Source organism: Gavia stellata, chromosome 1, assembly GCF_030936135.1.
Source record: "Gavia stellata isolate bGavSte3 chromosome 1, bGavSte3.hap2, whole genome shotgun sequence".
NCBI classification, from domain to species: domain Eukaryota; kingdom Metazoa; phylum Chordata; class Aves; order Gaviiformes; family Gaviidae; genus Gavia; species Gavia stellata.
This window is the reverse complement of record NC_082594.1, coordinates 121,733,499-121,760,636: the sequence shown is the minus strand read 5'-3', so window position 1 is coordinate 121,760,636 and position 27,138 is coordinate 121,733,499. Positions and strand designations below refer to the sequence as shown.

Below are 27,138 nucleotides of genomic sequence, written 5' to 3'. Positions count from 1 at the left end.
AAGTTAGGCTTTTGCAATTTTTAATGAGTTGTTCAATGAAACTTCTAAAACTCTAAAAATGAAATCAATCCTCATGTACTGGTATTTGCATGAAAACACATCTTCCTCTGAGCAGTGGTTTCCAAGTCAAGACTTTGCATGCATTTGTGCAATTCTATTTCTGGTTCTTTGTATCGTACAACAGCAATGTTATTTTCGGACTCAGTGGAAAAATATATTTAACAGAGTCAGGTCTTTCAACAATACTGTCATAGCTAGTTAGAATGAACAACTTTAGAGACTTCCTTCAGCTTTCTCCTCTAAGAAATGAAAAATATAAATACTTTTTTTTTTTTTCCCCCAATGCTGGAAAGTGTAATGAATTCTAATGTTTCAGGTATACTGTGCACAAGTAACAGTGATTTTCCCTCCCTCCTTGGCTACACACTCTATCCTCATGGCATTTCCTTTTAGCCACCATCAGAGCAGGATGACACATCTGAAAGGTCTGAAATGACATTGGTAACTGCACTGCTTTATTTTGTACAACAGAATCAGTCTCTTACTTTTTTAGCTTTTCTTCCATCTGCAGCTTATCGTTCTCCAAGTCCATGACACTCTCTTGGGTCAGCTTCAAATCCCCTTCCAGTTTGCGTTTTGCCCTTTCTAGATCCATCCTCACTTTCTTCTCTTGTTCAAGTGAGCCCTCAAGCTTTATGAACAAAGTCACTTATTAAATATATTGATCACACATGGTTTATAACAGTGAGATGTATGCTGAGCCCACTTTGGTGCTGAGCTCCAGCAAGTTGCGAAGCAGAAGTACTTAAGTACAAGCATCCTATTTTACAGTTTTTTGCTTTCTAGCAGCCAGTGGACATATGGGCTAAAGAAATATAAGGGTTAGTCCACACTTTACATTTGTGCAAGCAGTACAGTTCTCTTAGCAGCAAAGTTCTTTTTGTCTTCATGCCAGTTACACTGCAAATGCAAACTAAGTGGATTTTCTCTTGTTATCACACTCCTTCCAAAGGCTGAACTACACAGCTAAGTTTTTATAGCATTCCTGTAATTATGCTTTTTACAAACAGTACAACAAGGACTTGCATTTCTAAATCCTTGATCATTTCTAAAAGGACAGGAATACATTTCAAAGCTTTGCAACATTTCAGACTCATGAAAACTCTAAGTGGTGGACAAACAAGCCTGAAGAAAAATGAAGGCAGAGCCAGCTTACATCATCCACTTGCTGTTCCAGTTTCACTTTAGCTTTGCTCAGTGTGTTGACCTTGTCCTCCTCTGCTTGTAGGTCATCCAGAACTTGCTGATGAGCTTCCTGCAAGGACTTCTTCTCCTTAGTAAGTTTGCTGATATTCTCATCAAGAGTCGCCATTTCTTCTGTCAGATTTTTGACCTGTGTGAGAAAGGAAGATATATTTGTAAGACTTTCAAGCAAGTGATTATCATAACCTGGCTCAAATGACTGTCTGTACTGAACCTGTATGCAGGAAGACGATGGAAAGAAAGGGATCTCTCCATGCATCCAACCCCTTGTGACTTTTTCAGTGAAATTGCCATCAAGGGGGCCAATGTGTGCCAGTTCTTGTGGTGGGTTTAGTACATTCTTTCAAATGTACTAAATTCTTTTCAGTGTCACTCTCATTGTGGTGGACTCCAGCTTCTGATTCTCTCTGGGAGAAACAGGAGATGAGCTTTACATTTACAAGCTCTAAGAAGAGCTAGAAGAACTCATGGTTACAGCAGAAAATAGTTTACTTAAAAATGCCCAAACTAGACATATTTCTTTAGCTGAATTGCAGGAAAACTCACTTCAGAAAAAGGGAAACTTAGGCTCAGAGTTAACGCTTTTTCCCTCATAAGGTCAAATAACTTTGTATATATTGATCCTTCAGTGTGGCCTGTGTAACAGACAGTGTAAAACCATCAGAAGACAAGTAGCTCGTGTCATAAAGGTAATCCATACCCAACCTCTTTTGAGTACATGGTGAAATTCTACAGGTACCTTGTTTTCAGTAGCATGCTTCTCTTTCTCTACTTTTGCAAGTGTTATTTCAAGATCATCAATATCCTTCTTGAGCTCAGAGCACTCATCTTCCAATTTTCTCTTCTTAGAAGTCAGCTCAGAATTCATCTCTTCCTCATCCTCAACCCTCTCTGTTAGTTCTTTGACTTTGGCCTCCAGCTGTATCTTGGATTTAATCAATAAGTCACATCGTTCCTCGGCATCTGCCAGAGTGTCTTGTTCCTGGTGTGGCACAAGGAAGAGGACAGCAATGACTGCCTGGCCTTTTTCTTCTTCACTTGTCCCCTATCCTGTAAGTGGTCAGAGAGCCTGATCCAATGCTACAGAGCAGCTTAAGGAAAATTTCCACCTCCTGATTTCAGAAGACAAGACCAACAAGTAATTAACGGAACAGGATGAGACAGTGGTGAGCACGACTGGTCACATATAAGACTACTTCCATATCTAACTGCCATGGACATTGCCTTGGACAGAACCTGTTAAGATTTGCATTGCTAGCCCACCTGGTTATATGCTACAACATGAGATTTTCTATCTGCTCTAATTTTTGGCAAGACTCTGACAAGACCAACAGCTTGTTTTAATTGAATTGCACTAACACTCTGGTCTGTAAACCTTTGCGTTTCAAAGAACATCTAATAAATATATGAATATATGTGTCTACTCACAGCTTGGAGCTGGAGAAGCAAATCATTTTTTTCCTGAACTAAAGAGACTTGCTTTTCTTCAAGTTCCTTTCTCCTGGCTTCAGATTTTTCCAGGGCCTCCTTCAGTTTCAAGAACTCTTCCTTCATATTGGCCATCTCCTTTTCAGTTTCCGCAGACTTCAGAAGAGGTTTGATCTTAAAGAAAAGCTTCATCCAAGGCCAGTTCTTCACAGCCATAAAAGCGCGTATGTTCCACTGAATTACAAGAAGGGCATCCCTGGTTTAAGAAGAAAACAAACAAAATTCCCTAAAGCTTAGCCTGAATTGAGAAAGTGAGAATGTTTTTCAGTCTCAGTCAGTTTTATGGCTTTGTTCTCAGTAATATTAGGAACTTGTACTAGGTTCCAAGATGTACAAGTAACTTCCTCCATATCTCTTGATTTTCAGGGACACGAAAAATTTCCAAACCTGATTTTTACCAGAGCTGCAGGCAACTAATAATGTACAGTTGCTATTATTTTTATCATACATCCACTTTAAACCTTTAATTTAGGGTTAGTTATAGCCTTAGGGACTGTAATAATGGCTCTATTCAACATATAATTAAATGATAATGACTATTATCTTCTAAGATTTAAGGGGGTGCCTTGATTACCTGCGCTCCACTATCTTCTGAAACTCAATCCGCATCAGTCTGCCACGTGCTCTTGCCTGGATCATCGTTAAGATTTTCGCAAGTCTCTCATCCCTCATTTCTTCTAGATGGCCCAAGAGACCAGCCTTGAAGAACACCTGGTACACGCACAGATGTCATTTCACCATAGCGAATTCTTTTATTGCAGAGTTACACAGACCTTATTGAAATTGTTCAGAAGAATGGTATTTTTATTGACACATTATAAAGTAAAAGAGTATAGAGGGCCAAATACTACTTGCATCAGGGACTGCACCGTACAGTTCCACAGTTGTTTTAAAACTGTGTCTCATCTCCCCAGTTTTGAATAGGCCAAACTATTTTATTACCACAGCACTTTTCAAGTGTGGCAGGGTTCAAAGCAGGTCAGCTGAACCACAACTCCCAACTCCCGGATCCCTGCTAATGGGATCATGTCATAATTGCACATGGCCTCATCTCAAAAGCTGCAGCTGATCTTGTGGTCCATATATGTTTGAGTGTACCCATATTATATTAAATAAGCTATTGTTTTTCTGGGGGCCATGGAGCATCAGCTGCTGCTGTGTCTGCTTGTAGTGTTGCTGTAATAAAAGCTTTGTGGGAGCCTGAGCCAGAGGAATAATTTTTAAGCTGTGCTAGAGGAATTTTAATATCACTTTGCTGCTACATTGCTGGTGCCTTGTATTATTAACTCTTCATTAATTGCCACCATCAGAAATTGCATAATGTCCTATTCTGCAAATTAAATATTAGATCCATCACTTTTCTCTTTAATAAGCAGTGATGGTCTTTTCTGGTTACCTTGGTGTGTCCGAAACGATACTGGTTATGGTCAACGTCTAAAGATGCCAGCAGTTTTTCCGCAGCTTTTCTGCTATCCACAAACTTATCCTCTGGGATCGCGCCTGGATTCAGAATGCGGTACCTGTTAATAACAGATAAGCAATGAGTAAAATTGGCCTAGATTCTGCTTTCTCCCCTGCCTTCCCCCAATTCCCCCAAAAGTTAAAAAAAAACAAAACCAAAATCACCTAGGGTAATTTCCTACTTTGCATATACACAGACACAAGCAAGAACAGAATTCTGCCTTCCATGTTCAGACAAACTGAATGGAAAATAAACTTGAATGGGATAAAATGCCTCAAATAAAAATGAGAAGACATGCTTTGCTTATTTTGACTGATAGGTTAGGACAGGAGACAACTCAGCTCTGCATTACCTTTGTTTAAAGTCAGCATAAAGCACCCTGTTTGGGAAACCCTTACGGCAAATGCGAATGCCTTCCAGGACACCATTACAGCGGAGCTGATGCAAGACAAGGAAAGCATCCATTGCACCTACAGGGGAGAGACACAGCTAAATTAAATGGAGCTTCTCCGCAGGGCTTAATCTTAATTTCACCGAGGGAATTGGAAAATGTGAGGTGTCATCTCCTGAAAGAGCAACACCATCGGATAAGGTGAACAACACAGACAGTATTTAAGTACAATCTGGTGACTTGGAAGTAAGTATTGGAATGACATAGTTCAAATATACTAAAATTTTAAGACTGTTGTGTTTTCCATACCTGGAGTTTTTGATTCATTTGGGATAATGCATCGTACAAAGTGAGGGGCTGTAGATTTTAGGTTAGTCATCAGCTTATTTAAATTTTCCTAGAACAGACATATTAAAAACACAATTAGCTTTAGTGGTTTAGTGGAATTCCAATCACTTATTTCTTTGGCTTGTTGGTTGATAAGTTTATTAAGGTCATCTCCCTAAATAGTCTCCAACAAAATTATAATCTTACCAAAATTACTACAGAGAAATGTGTTTAAATAAACCAAAGTACAAATTAACTTTATTATAGGAATCCACATCAGTTTTAGCAAAGTCTTAAGAAGACGTGTTTTACTTACAACCCCAGGAATGTCAGAAACAAGATGAACAGCAAGCAAGATGCAGTATTATCCTGCGGAGCACTTCTATAAAGCCAACTGCATTTTTGCCTAGTCACTTCCCTGCCCAGTGAGTGTAGTTCACTGTTCCTCGTAAAAGCTAGGTTTTTGTGCTCCTGGCCAAACATTTTCCCGTTATTGATCTTAATCAGACATCTCCCAGGCAGGCAACAAGCTAGCTCAGAAGACGCCAACCACTCAGTGCCTACCAGTGATCACCAAGCTCTGTGGAAAGTGGTTTTTTCCAGTAACCAAAAAATAGAGACCATGAGAGATGGAATAAAATGTCATCAGCACAACTGTTCAGACTGAAAATTTCTCATACGCCAGTCAGGATGATAAATGAGACAACCTGAGCTGGGTACTTAGCAGCTACTTGTGTGCTGGGAAGTGGGCTTCTATTTGTGGATTATTAAATTACTGCCTGAGTGATCCTTCAGCTATCTTTACACTTCTTCAACTGGTAAGATACAGGTCTCGATTTCCCATGATTTCCCTTCATGAGGAGTACCTCCAAACAAGATGAAATGACTAGTGGGAGATAACTACTTTCCTCCCCACCTGAGGTTTACCTACATTACAGCTTCCTCAGTGTTACCCATAAGAAATGGTACTAATGGCAAATTACAGGCCCCACTTTTCCCCAGGCATGATCCTAGCAACAACTTCCACCAGGACCACACGCCAGTCCCTGTAGAAGGGAGTTACTCAGGAAAAAAGAGGCTATATGCCACTTTTCATTCAACAACTTTTGTTTTCCATGACTGCTCTAACCCTAGGATCCAATGGCGAACAGTAATCAGATAGGGACTAGCAAATTACTTGTAATCAGTTCCTGTTCTAAAGACATGCATGAAGCTATAAGCCACAAAATAAGTGATAAATGTTGTTCACAACATTTTGTGACACTTTCTCAAATAGAATAAAAACCACTTAACCTCCTGAATGCTCAAAGAAGCTAAAAATGGAACAGCCCCTCACACATGTGGTTTTAATAACAGTGTATTCACTTAGCCAAGGTCGATAACCCAAGCCCTGAATCAAATTCTGATGTTGGATTTCATTTTTTTTTTGTCCATTACGATCCTTAACATTCCCCTTCAATGTATTGTCTTAACTCAGACCATCAGGTAAACAAACCTTGTGCAATGAGGACACCGTTTGAAAAGAAGCACCTTTCTTGCGTTTCTTTTCTCCACCCTGGTCAGCTAAGAAAAAAAATAATAATAATAAAAAAAATAAATAAATCACAATCTGTATCTCAGTAAGGGGTGCAGGCAGGGCACAGAAGACAGACAAACTGTTCTAATAGTACAACTTCCTTTCAATGAAAGGCGTAGCTAATGACTTGATGGCTCTGATTGCTCAAATATTACACAAAAACTTCTGAACATCAAGTGTTATGTATCACAAGTTTGCAGCTCTTTGTCCATACTCAGGTTTTTTGTCAAAGACCACTGTAAGCTTTCTGGATTACATTTGCATTTCAGATCTAGACAGCATCACTTGTTATGCAAGAAGTCCATAAATATGAATAAGGCAGAAAAATAACTTTTAACAAAATAGAGTCATCTGTAGTTCATTAAAAAGCCTATAGGGTGAGGTGATGTAGAAAAAGATAAAGAAAAGTAATGCTTACTGAAAATTTATATTGTACATGGTACTGTATAGACACTGATTCTCACGTGTCTGCTGTGCAGACACTGAACTTGTGCAATTAACGTTTGTCTAGAAAAGGGAAGTGAATATTTGCAGTTTTAGCTATAGTAGCTTTGCATCCCCTGAATTTGGCTTAAAGCTTCAGAGTCAAAATCACTCAGATCCTCCAAAGGAATGCTAGTTTCTGACACAACCTTTATGAAGTTCCACAAAAGCCAAACATTACCCAAAAATGTACAGCAATTGCTGTAGCTTTCTAAACACTTGACCATTAGATCACTCCCAGGAGGTCTGGCATTCTGTCACTGTCAACAATAGTTAACACAAAAGCAGAAGTGAGGAGTGCAATGCCTTTGATGCAATTACCCAAAACCTTTCCCCCTTTTGAAAGTGACACTGCCGAGACTGGAAGAGGCTAATCTGGACAGGCTGTTCTTTTCTCCTGACACTGAGGAAAAGCAAGGTAGTATTCTGACAGACAGGAATATCCACAGGCAAATAGGCAGTTAGTAACCTGCAAGAATTTGCTAGTGGCAGGATTTTTGTTATTTACATTCAGGTCCGTCTCTTATTCACATTATGAAGTCTGCAGCCTGCTTGTTTCCTCAGAAAGTGTCTTATGATTCATGACAACAACATCTATAGAAATGAGATTACTAATAAATAGGCTGTAAGTGATTGTAACTTCAGGACATAAGACCTACATCTTTGTAATGAATGCCAGTCTTATTTACTTAAGATCAATTTTCTGGTTGCTTGCTACTTGCCTTCTCACAAATAGAACAGTCCTGTGCAACGCATACAGCTTAAATATGTTCTCAGACATACATTAGCCTTGTCAAGCAAAAAAAACAACAGCAACCAAAAAGGAAGATGTATTGGCAAAATCTTTTGCTTTGGTCAATGTGGAATGGTGGTCAGGTACCTTCAGTGTCTACTTGCCACCAATAAAAAAAAATATTCCAAAACACTCTCTTAAACTTTGCATTTCTTATTTAATTCAGGGTGGCTAGCAAGGAGGACTACAGTGTGGGAAACAAGAGCTGTTCTTGTTCATAGGTATTTATAGACAAAATTTTTTGTGCAACACTTGCCTGCAATATCCTGAACACTTGCATGCTCAAATTCCCACTGGGGTGTTCACAACACACAGATTTCCTTGCCAAAATTGCTCAGAGGTATTATGCAAACTAGCTGAGTTAATGGCCTCCTTGGTATAACTGGCAAACTCCTACTGATGCTGTGTGCATCTAAATAATTAGTCACTGCCTCTCTTAACATTGAGTAAATTGCAGTTGAGAGAATTGCTTTGTTTCTTAAATTCAGTCCCAAGCACACATCCCAGAAATGAAAGAAAACCTATGTGAGCTGATTCTGCTTACCGCTGTCAGCCCCAACGTAGCTTTCAAACAAGCTTGCCAGGAGTTTGTTGGATGATTTTTGGAAAATACCTACTACAGTTTCATTAAGCGGGTCTTTGTTCTTCTCAAGCCACCCAATGATGTTATAGGGAACCTACAGCGAGACATTGAAAACAAACCAGAGGTTGCAAATGTTCCCCTTCAGAGCAGCCAGTAGTTCTTTATGGTTTGGCTTTGAAGCCAATGACCTTTTGTGAAGTGCTGCTCTCAGGGCAGTACCAGCCACCCAGTTTTTCATCACTTCCCCTCCAATTCTCTGCTTCCTAATTCCCAAACCTCTCTTCCTAATAATTACCATCTGAATCCCGCACACCCCTACCAAACTATCTGGTCCCTACATCTTCTCATGGACTCCATGCGGTTGGCTGTAGAGATACCTCATGTCATCAGTGTCCCAGGAACAGTACTACTAAGTGCTGAACTATAAAATGCACAAGTAATAATTTCACTTCACAATAGCATGCTACACTGGAATAATCAAGATTTTCTGACAGAAGTTTAATGATTAAAAATCTAACTCCTGGACTTTGCCACAGCTCTGTTTAGTGGGAAAATATGTTCCATTATTAGTACCACAAGGGGATAGAAATTCTTATTTTCTTTGCTGAATACATTAACAACAAGATGGGCATTATTTCTCTTAATAAATACAAAATTAGCTTAATGTCCAATTATAATTTGAAATTAACAGCATCAGGTAGGTTCCAGCTCTGCTGTGCTGAGGCTTCGTATCAACTCCAGTTTGATAAGAAGTTTCCTGTGTCCCCCTCAAATTCTTTCTGCCCATCTAGTCTGAAAACAGAGCTTTGAAACTGGGCAAGTTTTGGCTTAGGTATCACAGTACTGGGTTGTATGCCTGTTCACCCCATCATCAACAGACTTGTTAACTAAACCTTCACAGCAGAATTAACTACATTTCCCTTAGCTACTTTGACATGCTGGTCTTAAAGTGAGTGAAAAATGGTGTCAAATTTTTTTTTTTTTTTTTAAACATCCCTGAAGTTAGGCAGAAATTACTCAGTTCCTTTGTACAGGGAACCAAGATGGAAAGCTAGATGCTGCTGATGTTTAATCACTAGTCTGACTCTGACTGTAGGAAAAGTGATAAAGGCAAGGCAAGGCATATTTTCAGCAAAAGCACTATTAGCCTTCCTCAGTTTGTTTCACTTCATTTCTGTATCCAAGGTCCAGATGTCTTGGAGTCTGGTGGCATCTTACTGTGTTGCAATACTTGTGCAGAATAGATGTCTTCTTTTACTCCTCCCTGTTCCTTTCTTCCCCTTTTCATCCTTCCCACCCTCCCTTGTTGTGCACTATGGGCCAAACCCCACCTGGAAGACCTCTGATACAAAGTCTACCTGCCAGTAGAGGAACTTACTGAACCGGCATAATGAAGAAGTTCAAAGTGAGCTTCATATTTCCTTTTCTTATCAGGCCTGGGCTTCTGTAAGTTAGGTGACTTGCCAAGATGATTGTCGTAGAGTTTAGCTTTGAATGTCATATCTGTAGCTTTTGGGAACATACATTCCTCTTCAAGGATAGACAGGATTCCCAATGGCTGTGGATTTAAGAACATCTTTGTTGGAAAATGCTTAGGCTGCCTGCTTTCAGCAGCTGTGCAGCCTTTAAGTTTGATCCAATGGAATTTTAAGCCTGCAAAATTTCTTCTCATCCTGAGGAGGAAGCCTTTGACTATTCTGTTAAAATAGTAACCACACCTTTGACTATTCAGTATGTCACTCCTGCCTTAGCAGGCTTTATGATGACTTCCAGAAAGGGTTTGATTTACCTTTCAAGGCAGTTGGACCAACTAGCATTTTATTATTCATGTCTCAGGAAAAGATGAACTAACTTCCTAGCACTGGACAGATTGTTTGATGGACTAGGATCATGCGCAGATATCCTACCCCTGAAGAAGAAAGTAATCAAGTAGAAGAGCACTTAGTAATCAGCCTTTCTACTCCAGCTGTTCCAATGCTAATGCAAGACTCAAAATTCCATTTTTCCTCACAGATCAGCAGGGTTAGATGCCATGCCATAAGAGATGGCAGAAAGAGAGAGACAGCGGGGGACAGCTGTCCCCACCAGGACCACATTATACTCACAAAGAAGAGACAAGGGAAGGCATATCCCATGCTGGGGAAGCGGTGAGAGGGAAGCAATAGTTCCAGGCTAGGGAGAGCACAAAGGGCTTTGCACACCAACATGTAATGTAAGACACAGGAGCCTCATGGGGAGAGGTACAGGGCAAGTGACTGAAATATAGCATTTGCCCTGAAAAGCTGGCAAGTAGTTTTGATGTTAAGCATACGTGGAACAAAGTAAATGGAAGAACAGTAGAGACAGAGAAAGACAAAAGTAAAAATCAAGGAAGATTATACAGCCATACAAATTAACAGTTACAGCTTGGGGTTACTGTTGGCTCTGTTAAGGCAAACTCACGGAGATCAAGCCAAGTAGCCACAAATGCCACAACTATTGATTCTTCCTTTGATTCTGTATTGCATGTAGAAAGGCAAAAAGCTTGTCCTGCTGTTTATCCTACCCTGTTACTGGGACTTGAGGACATCTCCAAGGGAGCATCATGAATATAACCAATTCAGTAAATACACCTTAGCACTCCTGTACATACCTTCTCAATTAGATCAATGCAGGCCTGCAGGTCCATGCCAAAATCAATGAATACCCATTCAATGCCTTCCTTCTTATACTCTTCTTGCTCCAGGACAAACATGTGATGATTGAAAAACTGTTGCAGTTTCTCATTAGTGTAATTGATGCAGAGTTGCTCAAAGCTGTTAAACTGCAGAAGGAGATGAAAAAAAAGCATTTGCACCACAGTTAACTATGATAAGGGCTTGGTGGAAGGAAGAAGGAGGAAACTGTTTACATCTAAAACCTTCTAAACAGTAATTGGTTGAGAAACTACTGAGCATAACACCAAAGGCAAAGGAGGGGGGAGTTCAGCAGCAGGCTGCTGGCTGCCTCATGTGCTGTCCTCCAGAGCATGAGGGTGCCCAGATTTGTTCAGGTCTCTCAGGATGCATGTGCCTTTCCTTCAGCAGCATGCCGCACCAGTCCTGTAAAGCAGAGCCAACGTGCTCTTTGCTCTGCTGCGGACAGAGAGCAACATGTAGCAGCAACAGCATTAAGCACTTATCTTCAGGAATGGATTCTGAGAAATAGCAGCTGTGACGTGCTTTTCTCACATACGCTTGTTTACAGCAATGATAGAATCACAGAACAGCCCAGTTTGCAAGGGACCTTGAAAGATCATCTGGTCCAACCTTTTGTGGGAAAGGGATCCTAGATGAGATCGTCTAGCACCCTGTCCAATTGCATCTTGAAAATGTCTAGTGATGGGGACTCTACCAAATCCATGGGGAGATTGTTGCAGTGGGTGATTCTTCTCACTGTTAAAAATTTCTTTCTTATATCGAGATGAAGATGTATCTCTTATATTGACATACGAAGAGGAAGAAATATCATACCCTATAAAAGATGCTTTCTCTCAAAGAGAAAGAGTGGGAACAATACATTCTCCTAAAACACATCCCAAAGCATGTGAGATGTTGTCTTTGCTAAAGGTTGCCACCCTCTTCCTCCCCAGGAACTATCAGCATGTCCAGCTGTGTTAAATGCCGAGTGCTTTCTCCATCTATTCATGGAAAAACCTCGTAAAATCATATATACTATTCGCTTTACAGCTTTCTCAGCACTTTGCCCTCTGTTCATTTAGAAAAGGAAATACCCACCCAATAGCTGTCGCTTGGTATCTTTTATGTCCTTCCACCAAATCCTCCCACATTAATACTCACATCAAAGATTTCAAACCCAGCAATATCCAGGACTCCAATGAAGAACTGTCGTGGCAGCTTAGTGTCCAAGGTTTTGTTGATACGGACCACCAGCCATTTGAACATTCGATCATACACTGCCTTGGATAAGGCTCCAACAGCATACAAAACCTAAAATACATGTTTCAAAATGCTACTGTGTGGAACAGAATTCACTGTGGAACACAAGGATTTCAGTGCAGTGGCATATTTCAATCCCTTCTTATGGTTTAAATGAAATTTCACAATGGTTCTTATAATCACCAAGGCATACTTAATACAACACACAGCTTCTCCCATTATCTACGCTGACTTTTCTTCAAATTGTTGTTACGTATATGTATACTGACACGTACATAAAGTGATAGTAAAGTACCTCTTGGGAAAGAGCTGGACAGCAAGTCATAAATGTTTTAATCCCTTACATTGCGTGGAAGTTAGGTACCAGAAAGCTCATGGGCCGGATGCCAGCTATGATGTCCAGAACTACTGCCAGAATAGGGGAGGTCTGTGCTCAAGTTGCTCATTGCCATTTGCTTCTAATTTTTGAGGGATGCTATGGCATAAGCAGGTGATAGGAAAAGTCTGTCAAAAGTCTCTTCTTTAGCCTATGCGTGACTACACCGAAAGGATAGACCTCTTTTCAGCGATTTTCTAGTTTCTGAGCCTGTACCACAGCCTGTCTTCAAACAACAATTTTCATTGTAACCAAAGTGCTGCAGCATCTTCTACAATACTGCTACAGCTGCAGCAGCGCTAACCCAAGGACTTTTGTTTCCTAAATTAAGAGATACCTTTAAGTGGATATTGCCTTTAGCTGATTGAGGACACACAGAGCTTAAAATTACATGAATAATGAATGAGCGATGAGTGAATAAATAATCCATGGCTCAACTCTTCTAGGTAACTACTCTCATCCAGAATTAGATATCAATCCCCATGTGGTTTTACTGCACCTGGTTTCCTTGAGTGGCTGCTACTAACACATCGGAAAAACAAACCTATTAAAGGCAGTGCTGGCCACTATTCCTTTGTCAGCCTCTTTACCAGTTTCCCCCACTTTCACTGTCTATTCCCCCAAGTTTGGGGATATAAAATGAGAACAGGTACTAGAGGTACATGTTAATATTTCTAGCAGCTGTCTGTCTCTCTCAGATGTTACAGATGAATCCTCAAGGCTTGCGGGACAAGTACCCAAATACCCTGAAACCTTCTCCTTACCTGTTCAACACTTTGACCTTTGGTCACATACTCGTTGCCAACTTTCACTCTAGGGTGCAATAAACCCTTAATCAAATCAGAGGAGTTGATTCCCATTAGGTAGGCAGCTTTGTCAGCACCTGATCAAGAGAAACAAGGTTTCAACTGGCTTTGAACTTCTACATGGAAACATGCCTAGCCAAGAAAAAAAAATGTTAAGCACATCCACTTCCAAAGAGAAACTGGATAAAGACCTTGCTCTTTTAATGATTTATGTTAGGTGTGCCTGTACTTTCCCTTGTGGTAGAGAAGGTCGTCTAGCTACCTTCGAGCCCAACTGCTGCAAGAATCACACTTGAGAAACTCTTCAGGTATAGGGAAAAGAACGTATCTCCACACTGGTTATAGACAGTTTCAGGTGCAAGAGGAAGTAAAGAAGACATGAAAGAGAAAGCTAAAGGCAACAACATTGTACAACCATTTTGTTCAAATGGTCATAAAAATGGAGTTTCATTGGCTTACTCTGACTGTGTCTATTCACCTTCTACTAAATAAGGTTACCCACCACTGAGCAAACTACTACAAATAAAGCACAGCACTCTTGGCTGAGCAGGAGCTACTTTGTGCAAGATCAAAGCCAACAGGCTGCTTTTTCCTCTACACAGTGCATGATACATGCCAGACTTCTGAAGGTAAGGAGTAATTTGGGTGTTATTCTTACTTTCAGTGCCATCAGCCTCTGCCTGCTCTTCTCTGGGTCTTTGTTTGAATTTCATGTTCCCAAAGTGCATGATGGCACCTGTGAGCTTGTAGGAACCAGACTTCTCATCTGGAACAAATCCCAAGATGTCCATGGCTTGCTGTGAAAAGGAAACACAGATATTTTGTCACTTCCATATTCAAAAGCAATGGCATTTTGCAGGCCCACAATCTAGCTTTCCGTGGCAGATATTACTAATTTGCCAAGGGGTGTTATCTCACAAAGCAGTCACTGGAACACCCTGAAGACCCAGCAGAGGCTGGGGAGCAGGAGGAGAGCTCCCTTTATCTAGCATTTTATACATCAAAATTATAAGAACATTGTGCCCATGGGCATTACGTGGCACAAGGCCAGATTCAAAAGTATAATCGTTTATGAGGCCTTGTGCTTCGTAATATGAATGCAATTAAGACCCATTTCTGCTTTCACTTCAGTCCAATAGTTTCAGTGACAGAAGTTAGGCTCCTGCCAGCACTTTTCCTCCCCACATGCACCTAAGCTATGAAGCACGTAGTCACAGAATCACAGAATCACTAAGGTTGGAAAAGACCTGTAAGATCATCAAGTCCAACCATCAGCTAACACCACCATGCCCATTAAACCATTTCCCACAATGCCACGTCCACATGTTCCTTGAACACCTAATCAATACAGGCTTACATCTGTTGCCATCAATTCTTCTCCATCATCCAAGTTGTCCACTGTAACTACTCCTTGTGAGCAAAAGTGGTAGTCATATGGATTGGTAGATACCAGCAGCATATCTGTAAAAGAACTAAGGTCAAAACTGCCATCCATTTAGGATATCCCAAAACAAATAGAGATTGAAAGATCAACTCTGACATACATTTGTCTCTGCGCAACTGTGTATAAAGTTGTTTTTTGGTTTTTGGGTTTTTTTTATACAACTGCAGGTCAGCACCAACTCTCTCATTCTACTATTGCAGTCTGAAGTCCAAGATTTAGAGAAAGCATGACTAAAAAGAATATGAGAATACTGCATACACATCCATTAAGCATGTTTTGCAGTATACTGAGTTAATAATTTCCCGTATAGCCCTACTTTCTGCCTTGCATGCCTGCAGGGGTAAAAATCCCATCTAAGTACAGAGGAGAAAAAGGGTTTGGTATGATCCAAGACAGGAACAATGGGCATGGTTGCCCTCTTTTATAAGAGACTCACAAAATAGTGACTTCCAGGACTCTTTGCAAAAAACACTTGGCTCTTGATGAACAAAAGTCTGAATATGACGCTCTCCTTCTCTCCTTTTTCCTTTTCCTTCACATCAAAACCCCAAAATGTAGAGTTGTTTTCTAGAAAGCTAGCTGGCTCCAAAACTGCAGGGAGAGTCCTGCTTCCCTAAATCAACAGAAAGTTTCACCCACGTTCAGCAGACCAAGGTTTGGTCTAGCTTTCAATCTTTTATATACCTACACACATACCTACATGTCTAAACATGTACGTATGTAAATATATATATGTCTATCCATATATGTGTATATAAAATCATATTCTTTATCAGTCTGTCTTACTTTGCTATGTAGTCACTGTTATGTATTCATTTATCTACATTTATACTTTTCTATATTTACATTTATCTATATTTAGATATGTATGTGTTTATATACAAATGCATACATTGCTTGCCTACAAAACATAAGTCCCCATTGGTTTCAGCCTCTTCAAGAGCCTGCAGACATGCTGCTGCTGACCAGAAAGGTGTGTGCTGTTGTAGAGTATACAGACAGACAGTTTATGAGAAAGAGCATATTTTCCCAGCACAGGGATTCATGCAGGAATCTCAGTGCAATGCTTCGCTGAAATCTTTCCCGTAATCGTCATTAATTAGGCCACGTGAAAGCTAAGAGGGTTAGGGACTTGACCATGCACTGTCAGGATAATAGGACTTCAAAACAGATTATGATTGCTATGGCTTAGTAGCAGTTTAGTGCAGCAATAAAGTGACTCTTAAATGTATTTTATAAAATGCGTTTCTTCAGAGCGCAAATTAAAGTCAGCAAACCACATCACTTAAATAACTAGTGAAGGTTTTATTCAAAGCATTAGGAGATGGGAGCAGAGAGACCTCATCTGATCTCTGCTCTTCTCTAGCAGGTCTATGGGACCGCATTCAACCAGGGAAAACTTGAAATGGGTAATTGCCACACAATCAGCGGCAGGCAGCTTTGCATATTCTCCCTTGCTATAGAACACGCTAGGATGCCAGTTTTGGCACTTGGGGCAGAAAGAGGGAACTAGCTTTTCCTCATGGACCTATAAGCAAATCTCCTCATATGTGAAAATCTGGATAATTAAATTTTTATCACCACAAATGCTTTTGGAGGCGTAGCATTTTCCAGATGTTTTGAGACCTTGGATTACACAAATTCAGAGCATCGGTTTTTGCTATGTTTTAGAAGTCCTGTCTGAGCGTCATTCCCTTAGTCTAATCCATAATGTCACTTCACTTTATAGGGTACCTGCATCAGTATATCACAGAAAAACGGTCTCTGTTGCTGCCATTGGAACAGCGTCTTTAAAAGAGTGCATTTGACAGTGGAAGTTCAGTTTTCTCAAGTGGAAGCGTAAGGACCTTTCTGAACACGTTTGCCCCCTGCCCCCTCCTTAGTCACTGTCTATTCAGCTAAAGGTTGGTTCTTAAAAGTTGTAGATCCACATAACGCTTACCCAGTAACTCTGGTTTCTTTCCTGACAGGATTTGGTAGAAGATGTGATAGTCTCTTTCACCCGGTTGCTGGAAAATCACTCGGGATTTCTCCAATAAATCTAGTTGCACAAAGAAAAATTCAGTGAGAAAGGCTCTCCAAGCTTTCCGATGAGCAATTGTATTTTTTTAAAAAGGAGAGAGTTTGCTGCTTACAAATCTCAATATCAGCAGATGACAGCTTGCCTGTGGTTCCAAAATGGATTCGGATAAATTTACCCTAATTCACACAGAAGAATATTCCAGTTAGTGCATGTAGTATACACAGAAGAAAACAAAGGATGCTGCTTGAAAGCAATCACTTGGCCCAAAGAATCAGTTTTATGCTAACTCCTTGACTTTGCACAGGCAGATTTTCAATAAGAAATATCAAACAATGATACCACACTTTTCCAAGCCTAAATCTATACACACAGCTTTGTAATCGGCTTGTGGGAAAAGGATAACAGTGTACTTATCTGCCAGGCTAAGATACGGGAATGCACATAGCTTCCAGTTTCATGATGCAGGTTTACTGTAATGCAGGAATCAGAGCAATAAGCCTGGGCATGAGACACACAGGCTCCTTTTTTGACACCTCCTCATTTGCAGTCCTAACTTATATGCAACTACTTACATCAGAAGGGTGCTGTGATTTTACACTGCTTTGCTCATTAAATTTGCATATTCATCCCCCCCAAATTTCATAAAAATCATTTAATTTATCATATTCAAACACGTCAACTTTTTAAAGCAATTAGCTTCCCTTCCAGCTGACAAACTCCTTATACAATTGTGTAGCTTTCCACAGATGCTTACAACATCTGACCCTCTCCACCCCTTCCAATTTAATTTTTAACTGGATTTGTTATGGAAGCACGGGCTACAAACTCAGGCTGTCATCCTCATGCCAATCCATTTGGACCTCTGAGCCAACATCAACCAGATGTGGCAAAGGCAGAGCTCCCGAGGGGATTGCAAGCCTCATGGAAAGGAGGAGAGGCCCAAGGTCACGTCAGCACCGAGGGACAAGAAGGGGCAGCTTACTCAGCCAAAAAGGTAGATGGTATGGATCAAAGGTAGGAGTACCGCTGCATGTGTGGGTCTGCGGAGGGGGAAGATGTGGGAGGGAGCAGGGACCGTAGTGTATTTCTGACACTTAGTGACAAAGTAGAGCTATTGTAGAGAGAGGGAATGACTTAGGCTAGTGGAGAACTTGGTAGAAAAATAAGGCTATGCAGCAGAGGCAGTCCTGGGGAAGATCTGCCATTGCTGTTCAAAGGGCTTTATAAAGCTAAGCTTTGCTTGTCTCCTGATCACGTACAGTTTAAACAATTATTCAGGGTGGATCTTTCTTTGTTTCTTCTTATCTTTAATCCCTCCAGCAGTTTTTCCTGGTTAGGTCCTACTTTGTTATTCTTCCACTGTGTGGAAATCCAACCATTTTAGTGGACAAAATGGGAAGCAACTTATGAAGGGATTATTATAGAGATGTTATTAACTGGCCATTGTTGAAGAGGACATCATTATATTATATTACAGACTTACAAAACGTGACGAGTTGTCGTTTCTCAGGGTTTTGGCATTTCCAAAAGCTTCTAGGGCTGGGTTTGCTTGAATGATTTGATCCTCCAAGGTCCCCTAGAAATCAAGGTTGAAATACTATTGAGAAAACTACAGGTCACAAACTCAGCTGTCAACCATAACTCAGCCATGCATTCACTGACAGAGAGAAGCCTCCGCAGCAAAGTGATTTACCTCCACCCTACGGGTGGCACAGTGTGAAAGGCATAACAGCAAGATCATCAGTCAATTATCAGTGCTTAAAAGGCCTCAAACATTCCACTGCTCTCTACTGTTTTGCTTTGCAGATTTGATATTTTATGCCATCTGCATACAAAAGAAATCACCATGTCTTCCCATGTAATGTGAAGTATGTGGGGACATCCAAGTGGACGTGTGTAGGAGAGGGGCTATTGAAGACAGCGGCAAGCATTAAAATGCATTAGATTTGAAAGCACTCAGAGCTTGTACTATTTGGGATTTTTGGAGATGAGAAAAGCATCAACTGTCACTCGCACAAGCTACAGTTTGCTGAAACAAACTACTTTAACTGCCTGGGCACCAAGAATGCTTCACTGGGGGAACCATGCAGAGTGAAATGCTGAGGTTCGTGACATGGACTGACAGAGCCCAGTGCCATTTTCACATGGAAAAGATAAAATAGCAAAGCTGATGACTTACCCCAGTTTTGGTAGCTGGTTGCTGTCAAAAGAGGAACACAACAGATTAAAAAAAAAAAAAGAAGAGAGAATGTGAGTACTAACATGGAGGACATCACAAAAGATAAAAGATTAGCAAGGTTAGATGTCTAGTTGGCACCAACACACCAGCAGGAATATTTGAAACCTTCTTTCAGAAAGCACGTGCGACTGTTACTTTGCATTCACCATACATCACAAAATAGCCAAGTGCTGTTCCCACCCAGCTTGTTGTTTTAACCCCTGCTGCAAACATCTACCTGGTTTTGCTCTGGAGACGCTCCATAATAAACCAAAAGGCTAACTAACTGGACAGAGAAAAGAGACTGGTGCCAGGTGGTAAGAATAAAAGGATGTAAATGCAAACAGACAATTTTAGACAAGTAGGGCATGCTATACTTGAACTCTTGGATTATTTGAAAAAAAAGGGTGGTGATAATGAAGATAAAATGCAACCTGAGCTGATAAATTACATGGCATATTTTCCAGCTGCAATATCTGTTGTTTGTACAATTGTTCCATGAGCATACCAGGTTTCCGACACCATTATGAACACCAACCTCATTGCAAGCAGACCCGGCTCTGGACCACTCAATCATTTGTTAAGAGAGCCTTGCAGGCCTCAGATGAATGTGTATTAGATTTTGGTGATGTGAGTTATGCATACAGAATCCAAGACTGTCTGACATTTTAGCCTTATAAGTACAGTTCATAAGAATCAGTTAATTCACCACAAAAGAGCACTGAGCCTTCAAGTGCCATGAAGCTCGTAGTGAGTAAGCTCATAGCAACAGAAGATAAAAAGCAGCATGAATACAGTATTCACTGTAACCTTAAAGAGCACTTATAAGCAGAACAGCACTTATCCAAAGAGAAATACAGAAAAGCTGATTGAAAAAAGTCTTTTGTCAAAATATTCCTTTTTTGTGGACTAAAAAGCTTTCAACAAAACAGACATTTTGATGAGAAATGATAATCCTAGTCCTTTTGAAGACTATTTTCCGTGTGAAAAAAAACAAATTTCTTAATCTTCACAGTCTCCCCATCTTTTGACCAGCTTTAACACGATCAGAAACATATTTAACACAAATGAAAACTAAAACTCCTAGAAAAAAGCAGCAGCAACAAGCAGCTGTTCAGAACCAGGAGTGGTTTTGCTGCTCCATCTGGAGCATGGCAAGTTCAGGTGAGAGTTGCATTTTTTACTTCAGAACAGCATGCTCTCAGTAATGCTGTGTAGAAGTGTCAGTATCTTTTCCCAACAGTTTCTTTCCGTAACCATGCCTGTTGAGGTCTAGCACATGGTCTAGTGTTTGGGATGCAGACTGGTGAGGTTAGTTGTACGCAACAGAAAAACCTTGGGAGTCTGAAACGAAACAGCCACCAGCAGACTTACGCTCTTTTTACCAGGTTCACCCAGGGCTGCCACTGTGGCAAAGTACTGGATGACACGTTTCGTGTTGACAGTCTTGCCAGCACCAGATTCTCCACTAAAGGAAGGAGGAAGATAACACAGGCATTGCTCAAACAACTGTAACTCATCCTTTCACCCTCCTGTCCTGCCAGCTCCTCCCCGCACACAGGCTGTTCTCAGAATCACTGACTCTGATTTCTGCAGCCTGTTGTTTGGCCATTTCAGTGGAAATCACATTAAATTGAATGAAGAGGTGAATGCCTGTGATAGCAGCAACTAATTCTTCACGTGACTGAGCTCAGAAATCTAGTACAAACCCATGCTACACTGAGCTTCCTTTAAGGGCATGAAGTTTTATTACAAACATCCAGACTGAGAACCTGAGGTATACCTATATACAGCTAATGAGTTAGAAAACATACAGAAAAGCTGCAGTGATTTGCCGGCATTATCCAGGAGCACATGTGAACTGTGTAGAGAGACACCCAACTCTCCATCTTTCATGCTTGCCAGTAAATGACATGCCTCTTCTTTTCTGCCTTGGTCATCTCCCTCCCTTAGATGTGTCTACACATCATTCTTAAATATAATTTGCAGCAAGAGCAGCCACATTGAAAAGAAGGAGTCTTCTGTGTCCGAAGAGGGCAGCCGCAGCAAGGCTGACCCTGGAAGAAGCTTCTTTAACTGCCTGCTGAGTTGTTTTCATGCCTACTTGGAATGAACACCAGATGGGGATCAGAAGTAGGCCAGCCTCCATCAAACCCTTAGCTACTCCTTTCCCATGGGGCTCAAGGCAGCCATCAGATGGCCAAATTGCCAGTTACTTGGATCAAGTTCCAGGCAATTTAGCTGAGCTTTCAAGGGTCAACTTGTATTTCAGTAGGATTTTTTTCTTCTAAGTTTTTTGCAGCAACACAGTCTCACATCAGTCAAAAAAGAAGCACTTACGTGATCAGCATAGACTGGTTCTCCCGATCTGTGGAGAGGGGGAAAAAAAAAAAAAGAGACAAACTTAGTAGGCTGTACAAATTGCTTATTATAATTGCAAATGAGTACCAACTATTCCAGAATCAGTCCTGCAAGGACAGGAGAGAATCACATGAAGCAGAGATGGAAAGATAAAAACTAGTATCATCTAGTCCGACCTTCAGCAGTGCAAGTTTTAACCCTGCCCTAAATCCTCCTCTCGTGTTTTGTTGAAGTCAGTATTAAAGACCTGTCAGTCGTGCACGTTCCCCCTGTGTTTTGGAAACTATAATAAAAAAAGTAATTTCCTGTCATCAAAAAGTTTCTTTTCTTACTCCTGAGTATGTCTTCACTCACACCTGACCCTTCTGCAATACTAGACCAACCCAAGTAATTTTGCTGTTTGTTCGCAGACTGTTCCTTACTATCCATACATACTCTTCTTCAGTTGGCCATGCTGCTCGAATGAAGTTTTATAGTGTCCCTGCTGTTAATGGCCTGACCAGAAATAAGCATTTATTAGCACACTTTGCAACTTTAATATATTATTATTAACCAAGTTCAGCAAATACTAAAACATAGCAGCTTCCCAAGCCGTTGAGCCTAAATTCCTCTTCTCTTTTTTGAATCCAGTCATCATGACAAGCTATGTTTTGGGCAGCCTGGCCATATTTCACCCTTATCTGATATAAGAGCATCTCTTTGCAGCCACACACACATCCTCTCTGCCCAGCGCCTTCTGTCCCCTCACAGCTGTGGCACTTTCCATTTTATTAAAGCCGTGTGACAGCAGGATGCGTTCCCACCAAGTTTCTTTGGGATTTACCCTGCCTCCTCGCAGGACCCGGTGTGAGAACATCACTGCTGCCCTCTGCTGATAAACTCTTTTTTTCCAGTAACTTGAGGGTCTGGGCGAGAAAATTTCACAGGACAATCTGGAGTTCGTTGCTGCAGGGTTGGCTCCCAGATCCACGGCAGTCAGTGCAACACTGACCCATGGCAGGTCCGTGCAAGCGATGTCCGCACAGCACCCTAGACAGCTGGCCTTCACCAACCTTTGAATGCATACATCTTAAAAGCATTAGAATGCTGAGCATAAACTGACACTAAGTTTGTTTTTGAGATTGGGAAAATACTTACAGACCTTTGGGACATGGCCCCATTTCTGTTACAAACTGATGGATTCACCCAGTTCAGACAGCTAAATGTGAGCACCTTACAGATAATCCATATACAGAGTTTACTGTTACCAGGAGTACCACAGGGACAGTTCAGGGGAGTTTAAAAAAAATAAAAATATATATATATTTAAAAAAAAAAAAAATCAACAGAGACTGCCAAGCCCCTGTTGCTTGTAGAGTATTTGCACATTTGTTGCACACTGCAAAAGCTCTCACGAACTTCCATCTGGTACCAATCACGTCAGCTAAATAAAGCAAAAGCAAATTTGAAAGTAAACAGTGTCACTTACTACGCAGCATGTCGTGGTACGCGTTATCAGCAATGGAGAAGATGTGGGGAGGAGCCTCCGACCGCCTCTTGCCTTTGTATGCAGCAACGACTTCTGGCTTGTAGACAGGCAGCCACTTGTAGGGATTTATAGTCACGCAGAATAAACCGGAATAGGTCTAGAGAGGAACACAAAACAAGAGTGAAAAAGCCCGCTCAAGAAATAAGAAAAAATGTCTTTGTTAACCAAGCAGCACCTGGTGTTGCCAGCTTCTGATTTGAGTTTGAATTCTGACTTGAATTTCAGCCTTTGATCTGAATTTCTAAAGCTACTGCTCTGCTAAATGACTTCTTATTGGCAATTGTTATCAAAATGACAGATATTAAACAGTTTTCCGAAGGGGGGGAAGGTATTTTCAAGATGACAACCAGAAACAGAAACAGCCCCTTCGGCAAAACAAAGGAGCAGCAAATAGACCTATGTCTGATTTCCTGCATTGCTACCCCAAGAGAGTTGTTTCCTCCTGAAAACAGCCATTACGAAGGAAGGAAGAGTTACAGCTTTCCTGTTCGAACTCCATTCTCAGGAGCAGAAACAATCTCCCATTATTAATTTGATGTGAGCACCTTGGGGCAATTTCTGGTGGGTGTTCAAAGTGAAAAGTTCATAGTGTTTTTCCCCAAAGCTGTGGAGCTTTTTTCAGCTTTTGGAAAAACGCAGTTGGTAAAAATCTATCTTTATAGTCACTCTTTGGGCTATCTACATCAGTTAGCTGGAGCCTGGTCGTTCTGAGGAAGCATGAGTTTTCAGTTGTAACCCCAGGGAATCGGTGTTAGCTGGTAGCTTTTCAGGTACTTAGTCCAGGTTGAAGCAAAAATCTTCAAGGAAACCCAGTTATTATACGGGCACGAGCCCTATGTGCACATAGATTAATGAGCTCAATTACATTCTAAAAGTTTCAGGTGAAATCCAGGTGTCTTCCCCTAAAAATAACATTAGGACCTGCTCCAGAATGGCCTTGGCATAAGTCCTCAGTCCTATTTTCTACAAGGAAAAGAAAAACCCCAACCAGTAAATCGATTCAGGCAAGATGACAAATTTCATTTTCTATCTATACTGATCTGCAAGCAAAGCTATGCTTTAGGCCATACATGTCCATACAGGGGCATTACTAGAGAAATTCAGAAAATGTTTAACAATCAGAGCTTAAATGGGAAAAAGTTGTATCCGCTTCTCTGATGAACACCAAAAACCAGAACAGGCATTGGCTAGAGAATCTATAGATTCCCTGTGACTGATTTCAGACACAATTGAATACAGCAAACTGAGAGCAAAGTTTGGTCTAATAAAATTAGATGCTACTGAAGCTTGTTCTGGTGCTGACAGAAATTGTGTTAATGATGTCATACAGAGCAAGGAAAAAGGCCAGAGCAAAACAAGACAGATGTCAGCACTGAAAATGAAAGGAATAAAATTACTGAACTAAAGATAGAAAAGCTCATACTTAAAAGAAGATATGTGTGTGCTCTAAGCTTGAAGCATTGTTTCTTAACAAGGAAATCTCCGTGGCTGGTATTGACCTGGATTAATATTAGGAGAAGAAAAATAAACTAGGTCTCCCCAGTGCCTTGATTGCTGAAAATATGTCCTGTGACACCCCTCTCCTAGGCAAGTAAACAAAACCAAAGAACTAGACACCATTGTATTCATTCAGTTTTGTCTGTCTGTATTCAGACACAAGCCAGCTCCAAGCAACCTCTTTCCTAAAAAGATGGGCGGGATACTCGGTTTTGTGACTTATCAAAGTTGTGAATGGAATATGAAGAACACAACATGTTCAAACATGAAATCTGTACTTGAAATGCAGATTTCTAAATATACCCTTGGAATGACCCTTACATAGATCATCCAGTTGCTGTAGCGCTTCCTCAGATTGTACAACACAGATGCCTCGTTCAGATGGGTCAGCATAGCCATGTCCTCGATCATGTCAAATTTGGGAGGGTTCATTGACTGCACATCATCTTCTTTTATAGTCATGGTCTGCAAAGACAAATAAATACAGCAACACTGGAAAACACTGGGATTTTCTATTGCTTCACACACCTTACAGGAGAATGTTTTTTTTTCCCCTGCAGAGGGAAGTCCTTCAGCTCAAACCCAGCCTATGTACATAATACCGTTTGTTTTCACAGCTATCAGAAGAATAGGGAAAGACAGAGACGATGAGTAAGGAGCACGGTGGTATGGCTGCGAAAGGAGCCGTGGGATTTAGCTACAGCCTGGGCTTTCACCTCTGGGGCCCAAACCAGAGCTGGCTGGTTGCATGCCTCTGCTCACAGACTGCCCGCTGCCGTGTGGTGGCTGATGCTCGCTTACCCACCGCCGCATTGCTGGTTTTCCCTTGGTGGTTTTTCACGTGTCATTCTGATATGGCATCAGTTACTGGGGCTTCCCATTCACAGCCCATTTCATGAAACGGGCAACTGAGCTTAAACCAGGACAGGTAATTTCTGGAGCTTGCTGCTCCGCCTTGTTAGTCACGGATCAGGCAAAACCAGTTTTGTACCCTTCCATCCGTCGTCTCCACGGTCACTTTGCCACCGCTGGTTTCTGTAATTTCAGCTTCAACGTAAGCTTTCTTTTCATCAGGAACCCAACATTTCTTCTTCCCTGTGAAATTAAGGAGACCAAAGGTTCACAGCCTTGCGCCAAACAGTAACACCATGCCTAGCTATGCAAGATTGCTTTTTCCGCACAAGCGACGCAAAACCTTTGGGACCACACCAGATTGGCAGTGCTAGGGAGCTGCCTGCCAAAGCAGAAGGCGTAGGGCTCCCAAATGTTGTCTCCCCTTTGAAACTACCACTTGGCTTCCTCTAGATCCTTCCAGCACAAGGTGTCAAAATATTTCACAAATGCTTGCTAAGCCTCAACCTCCACAGGAAATCCGTAATCATTATCAGTGTGCAGATGGAGGAACTGAGATCCAAGCCCAAATTAAGGCATTTGTTGAAAAGTCACACAGAAAATTGTGATCTGCGTGAGAAATTCAGCCCACATTATTTGCCTACCAGCTAACATATTTAACCTTATTCCTGTGCATTCTTCTGAGGTTTGTCTTGAAAAAAAGCCTTATTAATAACTCACACTGGGTTATGTATGTGGCTTTTTAGAGTTTGGAGTAGCTACACTAGGCTTTAAGTCTTTAGTTACAGCAACTATTCTGGAGAGCAAAATGCTGTATCTGCTGGTGTATTTATACTTACTACTACACCTCAGGGCTCATATAAACCCATTTAATGAAAAATAAATCATGGGAAACTAAAAGCTAACATGAGATTGTCATACAGCCTGCAAATCAAACAGATCTACAGGTACAACATAACAAGACATGTAGTCAGGCCACAGATTCTCTCTCATTACAGGAACATCAATGTTTTTCTTTCAAATGGACAAAGAAGCGATCCCCCCTTTAGCAGAGCAGTACAAATACGCCTTGCTTCTAAATCTAGTTAATTACTTACTCCCCATAAATTGATAGATTATTTCTATTTAGTACTTGCTGAGGTATTTTAATAGCTTTGCAGAATAAAGAAACCAGAACTTGGTTGAACAAGCTACCTCAAACAGCAGCACAGCAGTGACAACGGAGGCTTTGCATCCTGCTTTGCCCTGCATTCCCCCAACTACACTTGGATGTAATCCTTATCCCTCTTAAATTGCCACTGGCAGCATAAAGGGTACCCCAACTCACCATCGAAAGCAACAGTCTGTGCCATCATCAGCTCCTTCTCGCTCTTTCGGAGGAAGGGAGCAGCCTCCCCGAATTCCGACATGTCCATCATCTTGGCAAGGGTTCAAGGTGGCACAGCTCAAAGAGGAAAAAGAAAGGGACCTGGTCTACCAAAGAAAGGGGGGCGAAAAAAAATATAAATCTATTTCATGGATGATCTGAGGCAATACAAAACACTCAGCACAATGTGGCAGGTGGCTGATCAAAGCGATGATTAATTTGAAACGCAAATACCTAACACAGATTTGGGGCTATACTGCACCCTTAGTTAAACCCTTCCCTGGCTCAGCTTATTTAAAGCCAGCCAGATCCTGTGTGGTTCAAAACCTCAACGTGGGTCAGTTATCTCCACGGGAGAATTTAATCTCTTCTTTGTGGCACCAA

General features: G+C 41.1%; 1 protein-coding gene across 1 annotated transcript in view; it reads right to left on the bottom strand.

Moving 5' to 3' along the window:
* The window catches only part of MYH15 (myosin heavy chain 15), a 46,300-nt gene extending 19,439 nt beyond the window's left edge, over positions 1-26,861 (bottom strand). The window contains exons 1-26 of the mRNA XM_059820040.1: positions 26,716-26,861; positions 25,528-25,631; positions 24,858-25,001; positions 22,980-23,136; positions 21,491-21,518; positions 20,525-20,618; positions 19,112-19,132; positions 18,416-18,508; positions 17,045-17,108; positions 16,852-16,950; positions 14,823-14,926; positions 14,124-14,262; positions 13,424-13,542; positions 12,185-12,334; positions 10,999-11,169; positions 9,745-9,924; positions 8,328-8,460; positions 6,427-6,494; positions 4,914-5,001; positions 4,566-4,683; positions 4,148-4,271; positions 3,326-3,462; positions 2,692-2,947; positions 2,003-2,245; positions 1,217-1,393; positions 546-691 (exon numbers count right to left, since the gene is read on the bottom strand). Of these exons, the coding sequence (XP_059676023.1) occupies positions 546-691; positions 1,217-1,393; positions 2,003-2,245; positions 2,692-2,947; positions 3,326-3,462; positions 4,148-4,271; positions 4,566-4,683; positions 4,914-5,001; positions 6,427-6,494; positions 8,328-8,460; positions 9,745-9,924; positions 10,999-11,169; positions 12,185-12,334; positions 13,424-13,542; positions 14,124-14,262; positions 14,823-14,926; positions 16,852-16,950; positions 17,045-17,108; positions 18,416-18,508; positions 19,112-19,132; positions 20,525-20,618; positions 21,491-21,518; positions 22,980-23,136; positions 24,858-25,001; positions 25,528-25,631; positions 26,716-26,806 (3,248 nt within the window). The 5' untranslated portion in view covers positions 26,807-26,861. The remainder of the gene's footprint in view (positions 1-545; positions 692-1,216; positions 1,394-2,002; positions 2,246-2,691; positions 2,948-3,325; positions 3,463-4,147; positions 4,272-4,565; positions 4,684-4,913; positions 5,002-6,426; positions 6,495-8,327; positions 8,461-9,744; positions 9,925-10,998; positions 11,170-12,184; positions 12,335-13,423; positions 13,543-14,123; positions 14,263-14,822; positions 14,927-16,851; positions 16,951-17,044; positions 17,109-18,415; positions 18,509-19,111; positions 19,133-20,524; positions 20,619-21,490; positions 21,519-22,979; positions 23,137-24,857; positions 25,002-25,527; positions 25,632-26,715) is intronic.
* Between the last annotated feature and the right edge of the window lie 277 nt (positions 26,862-27,138).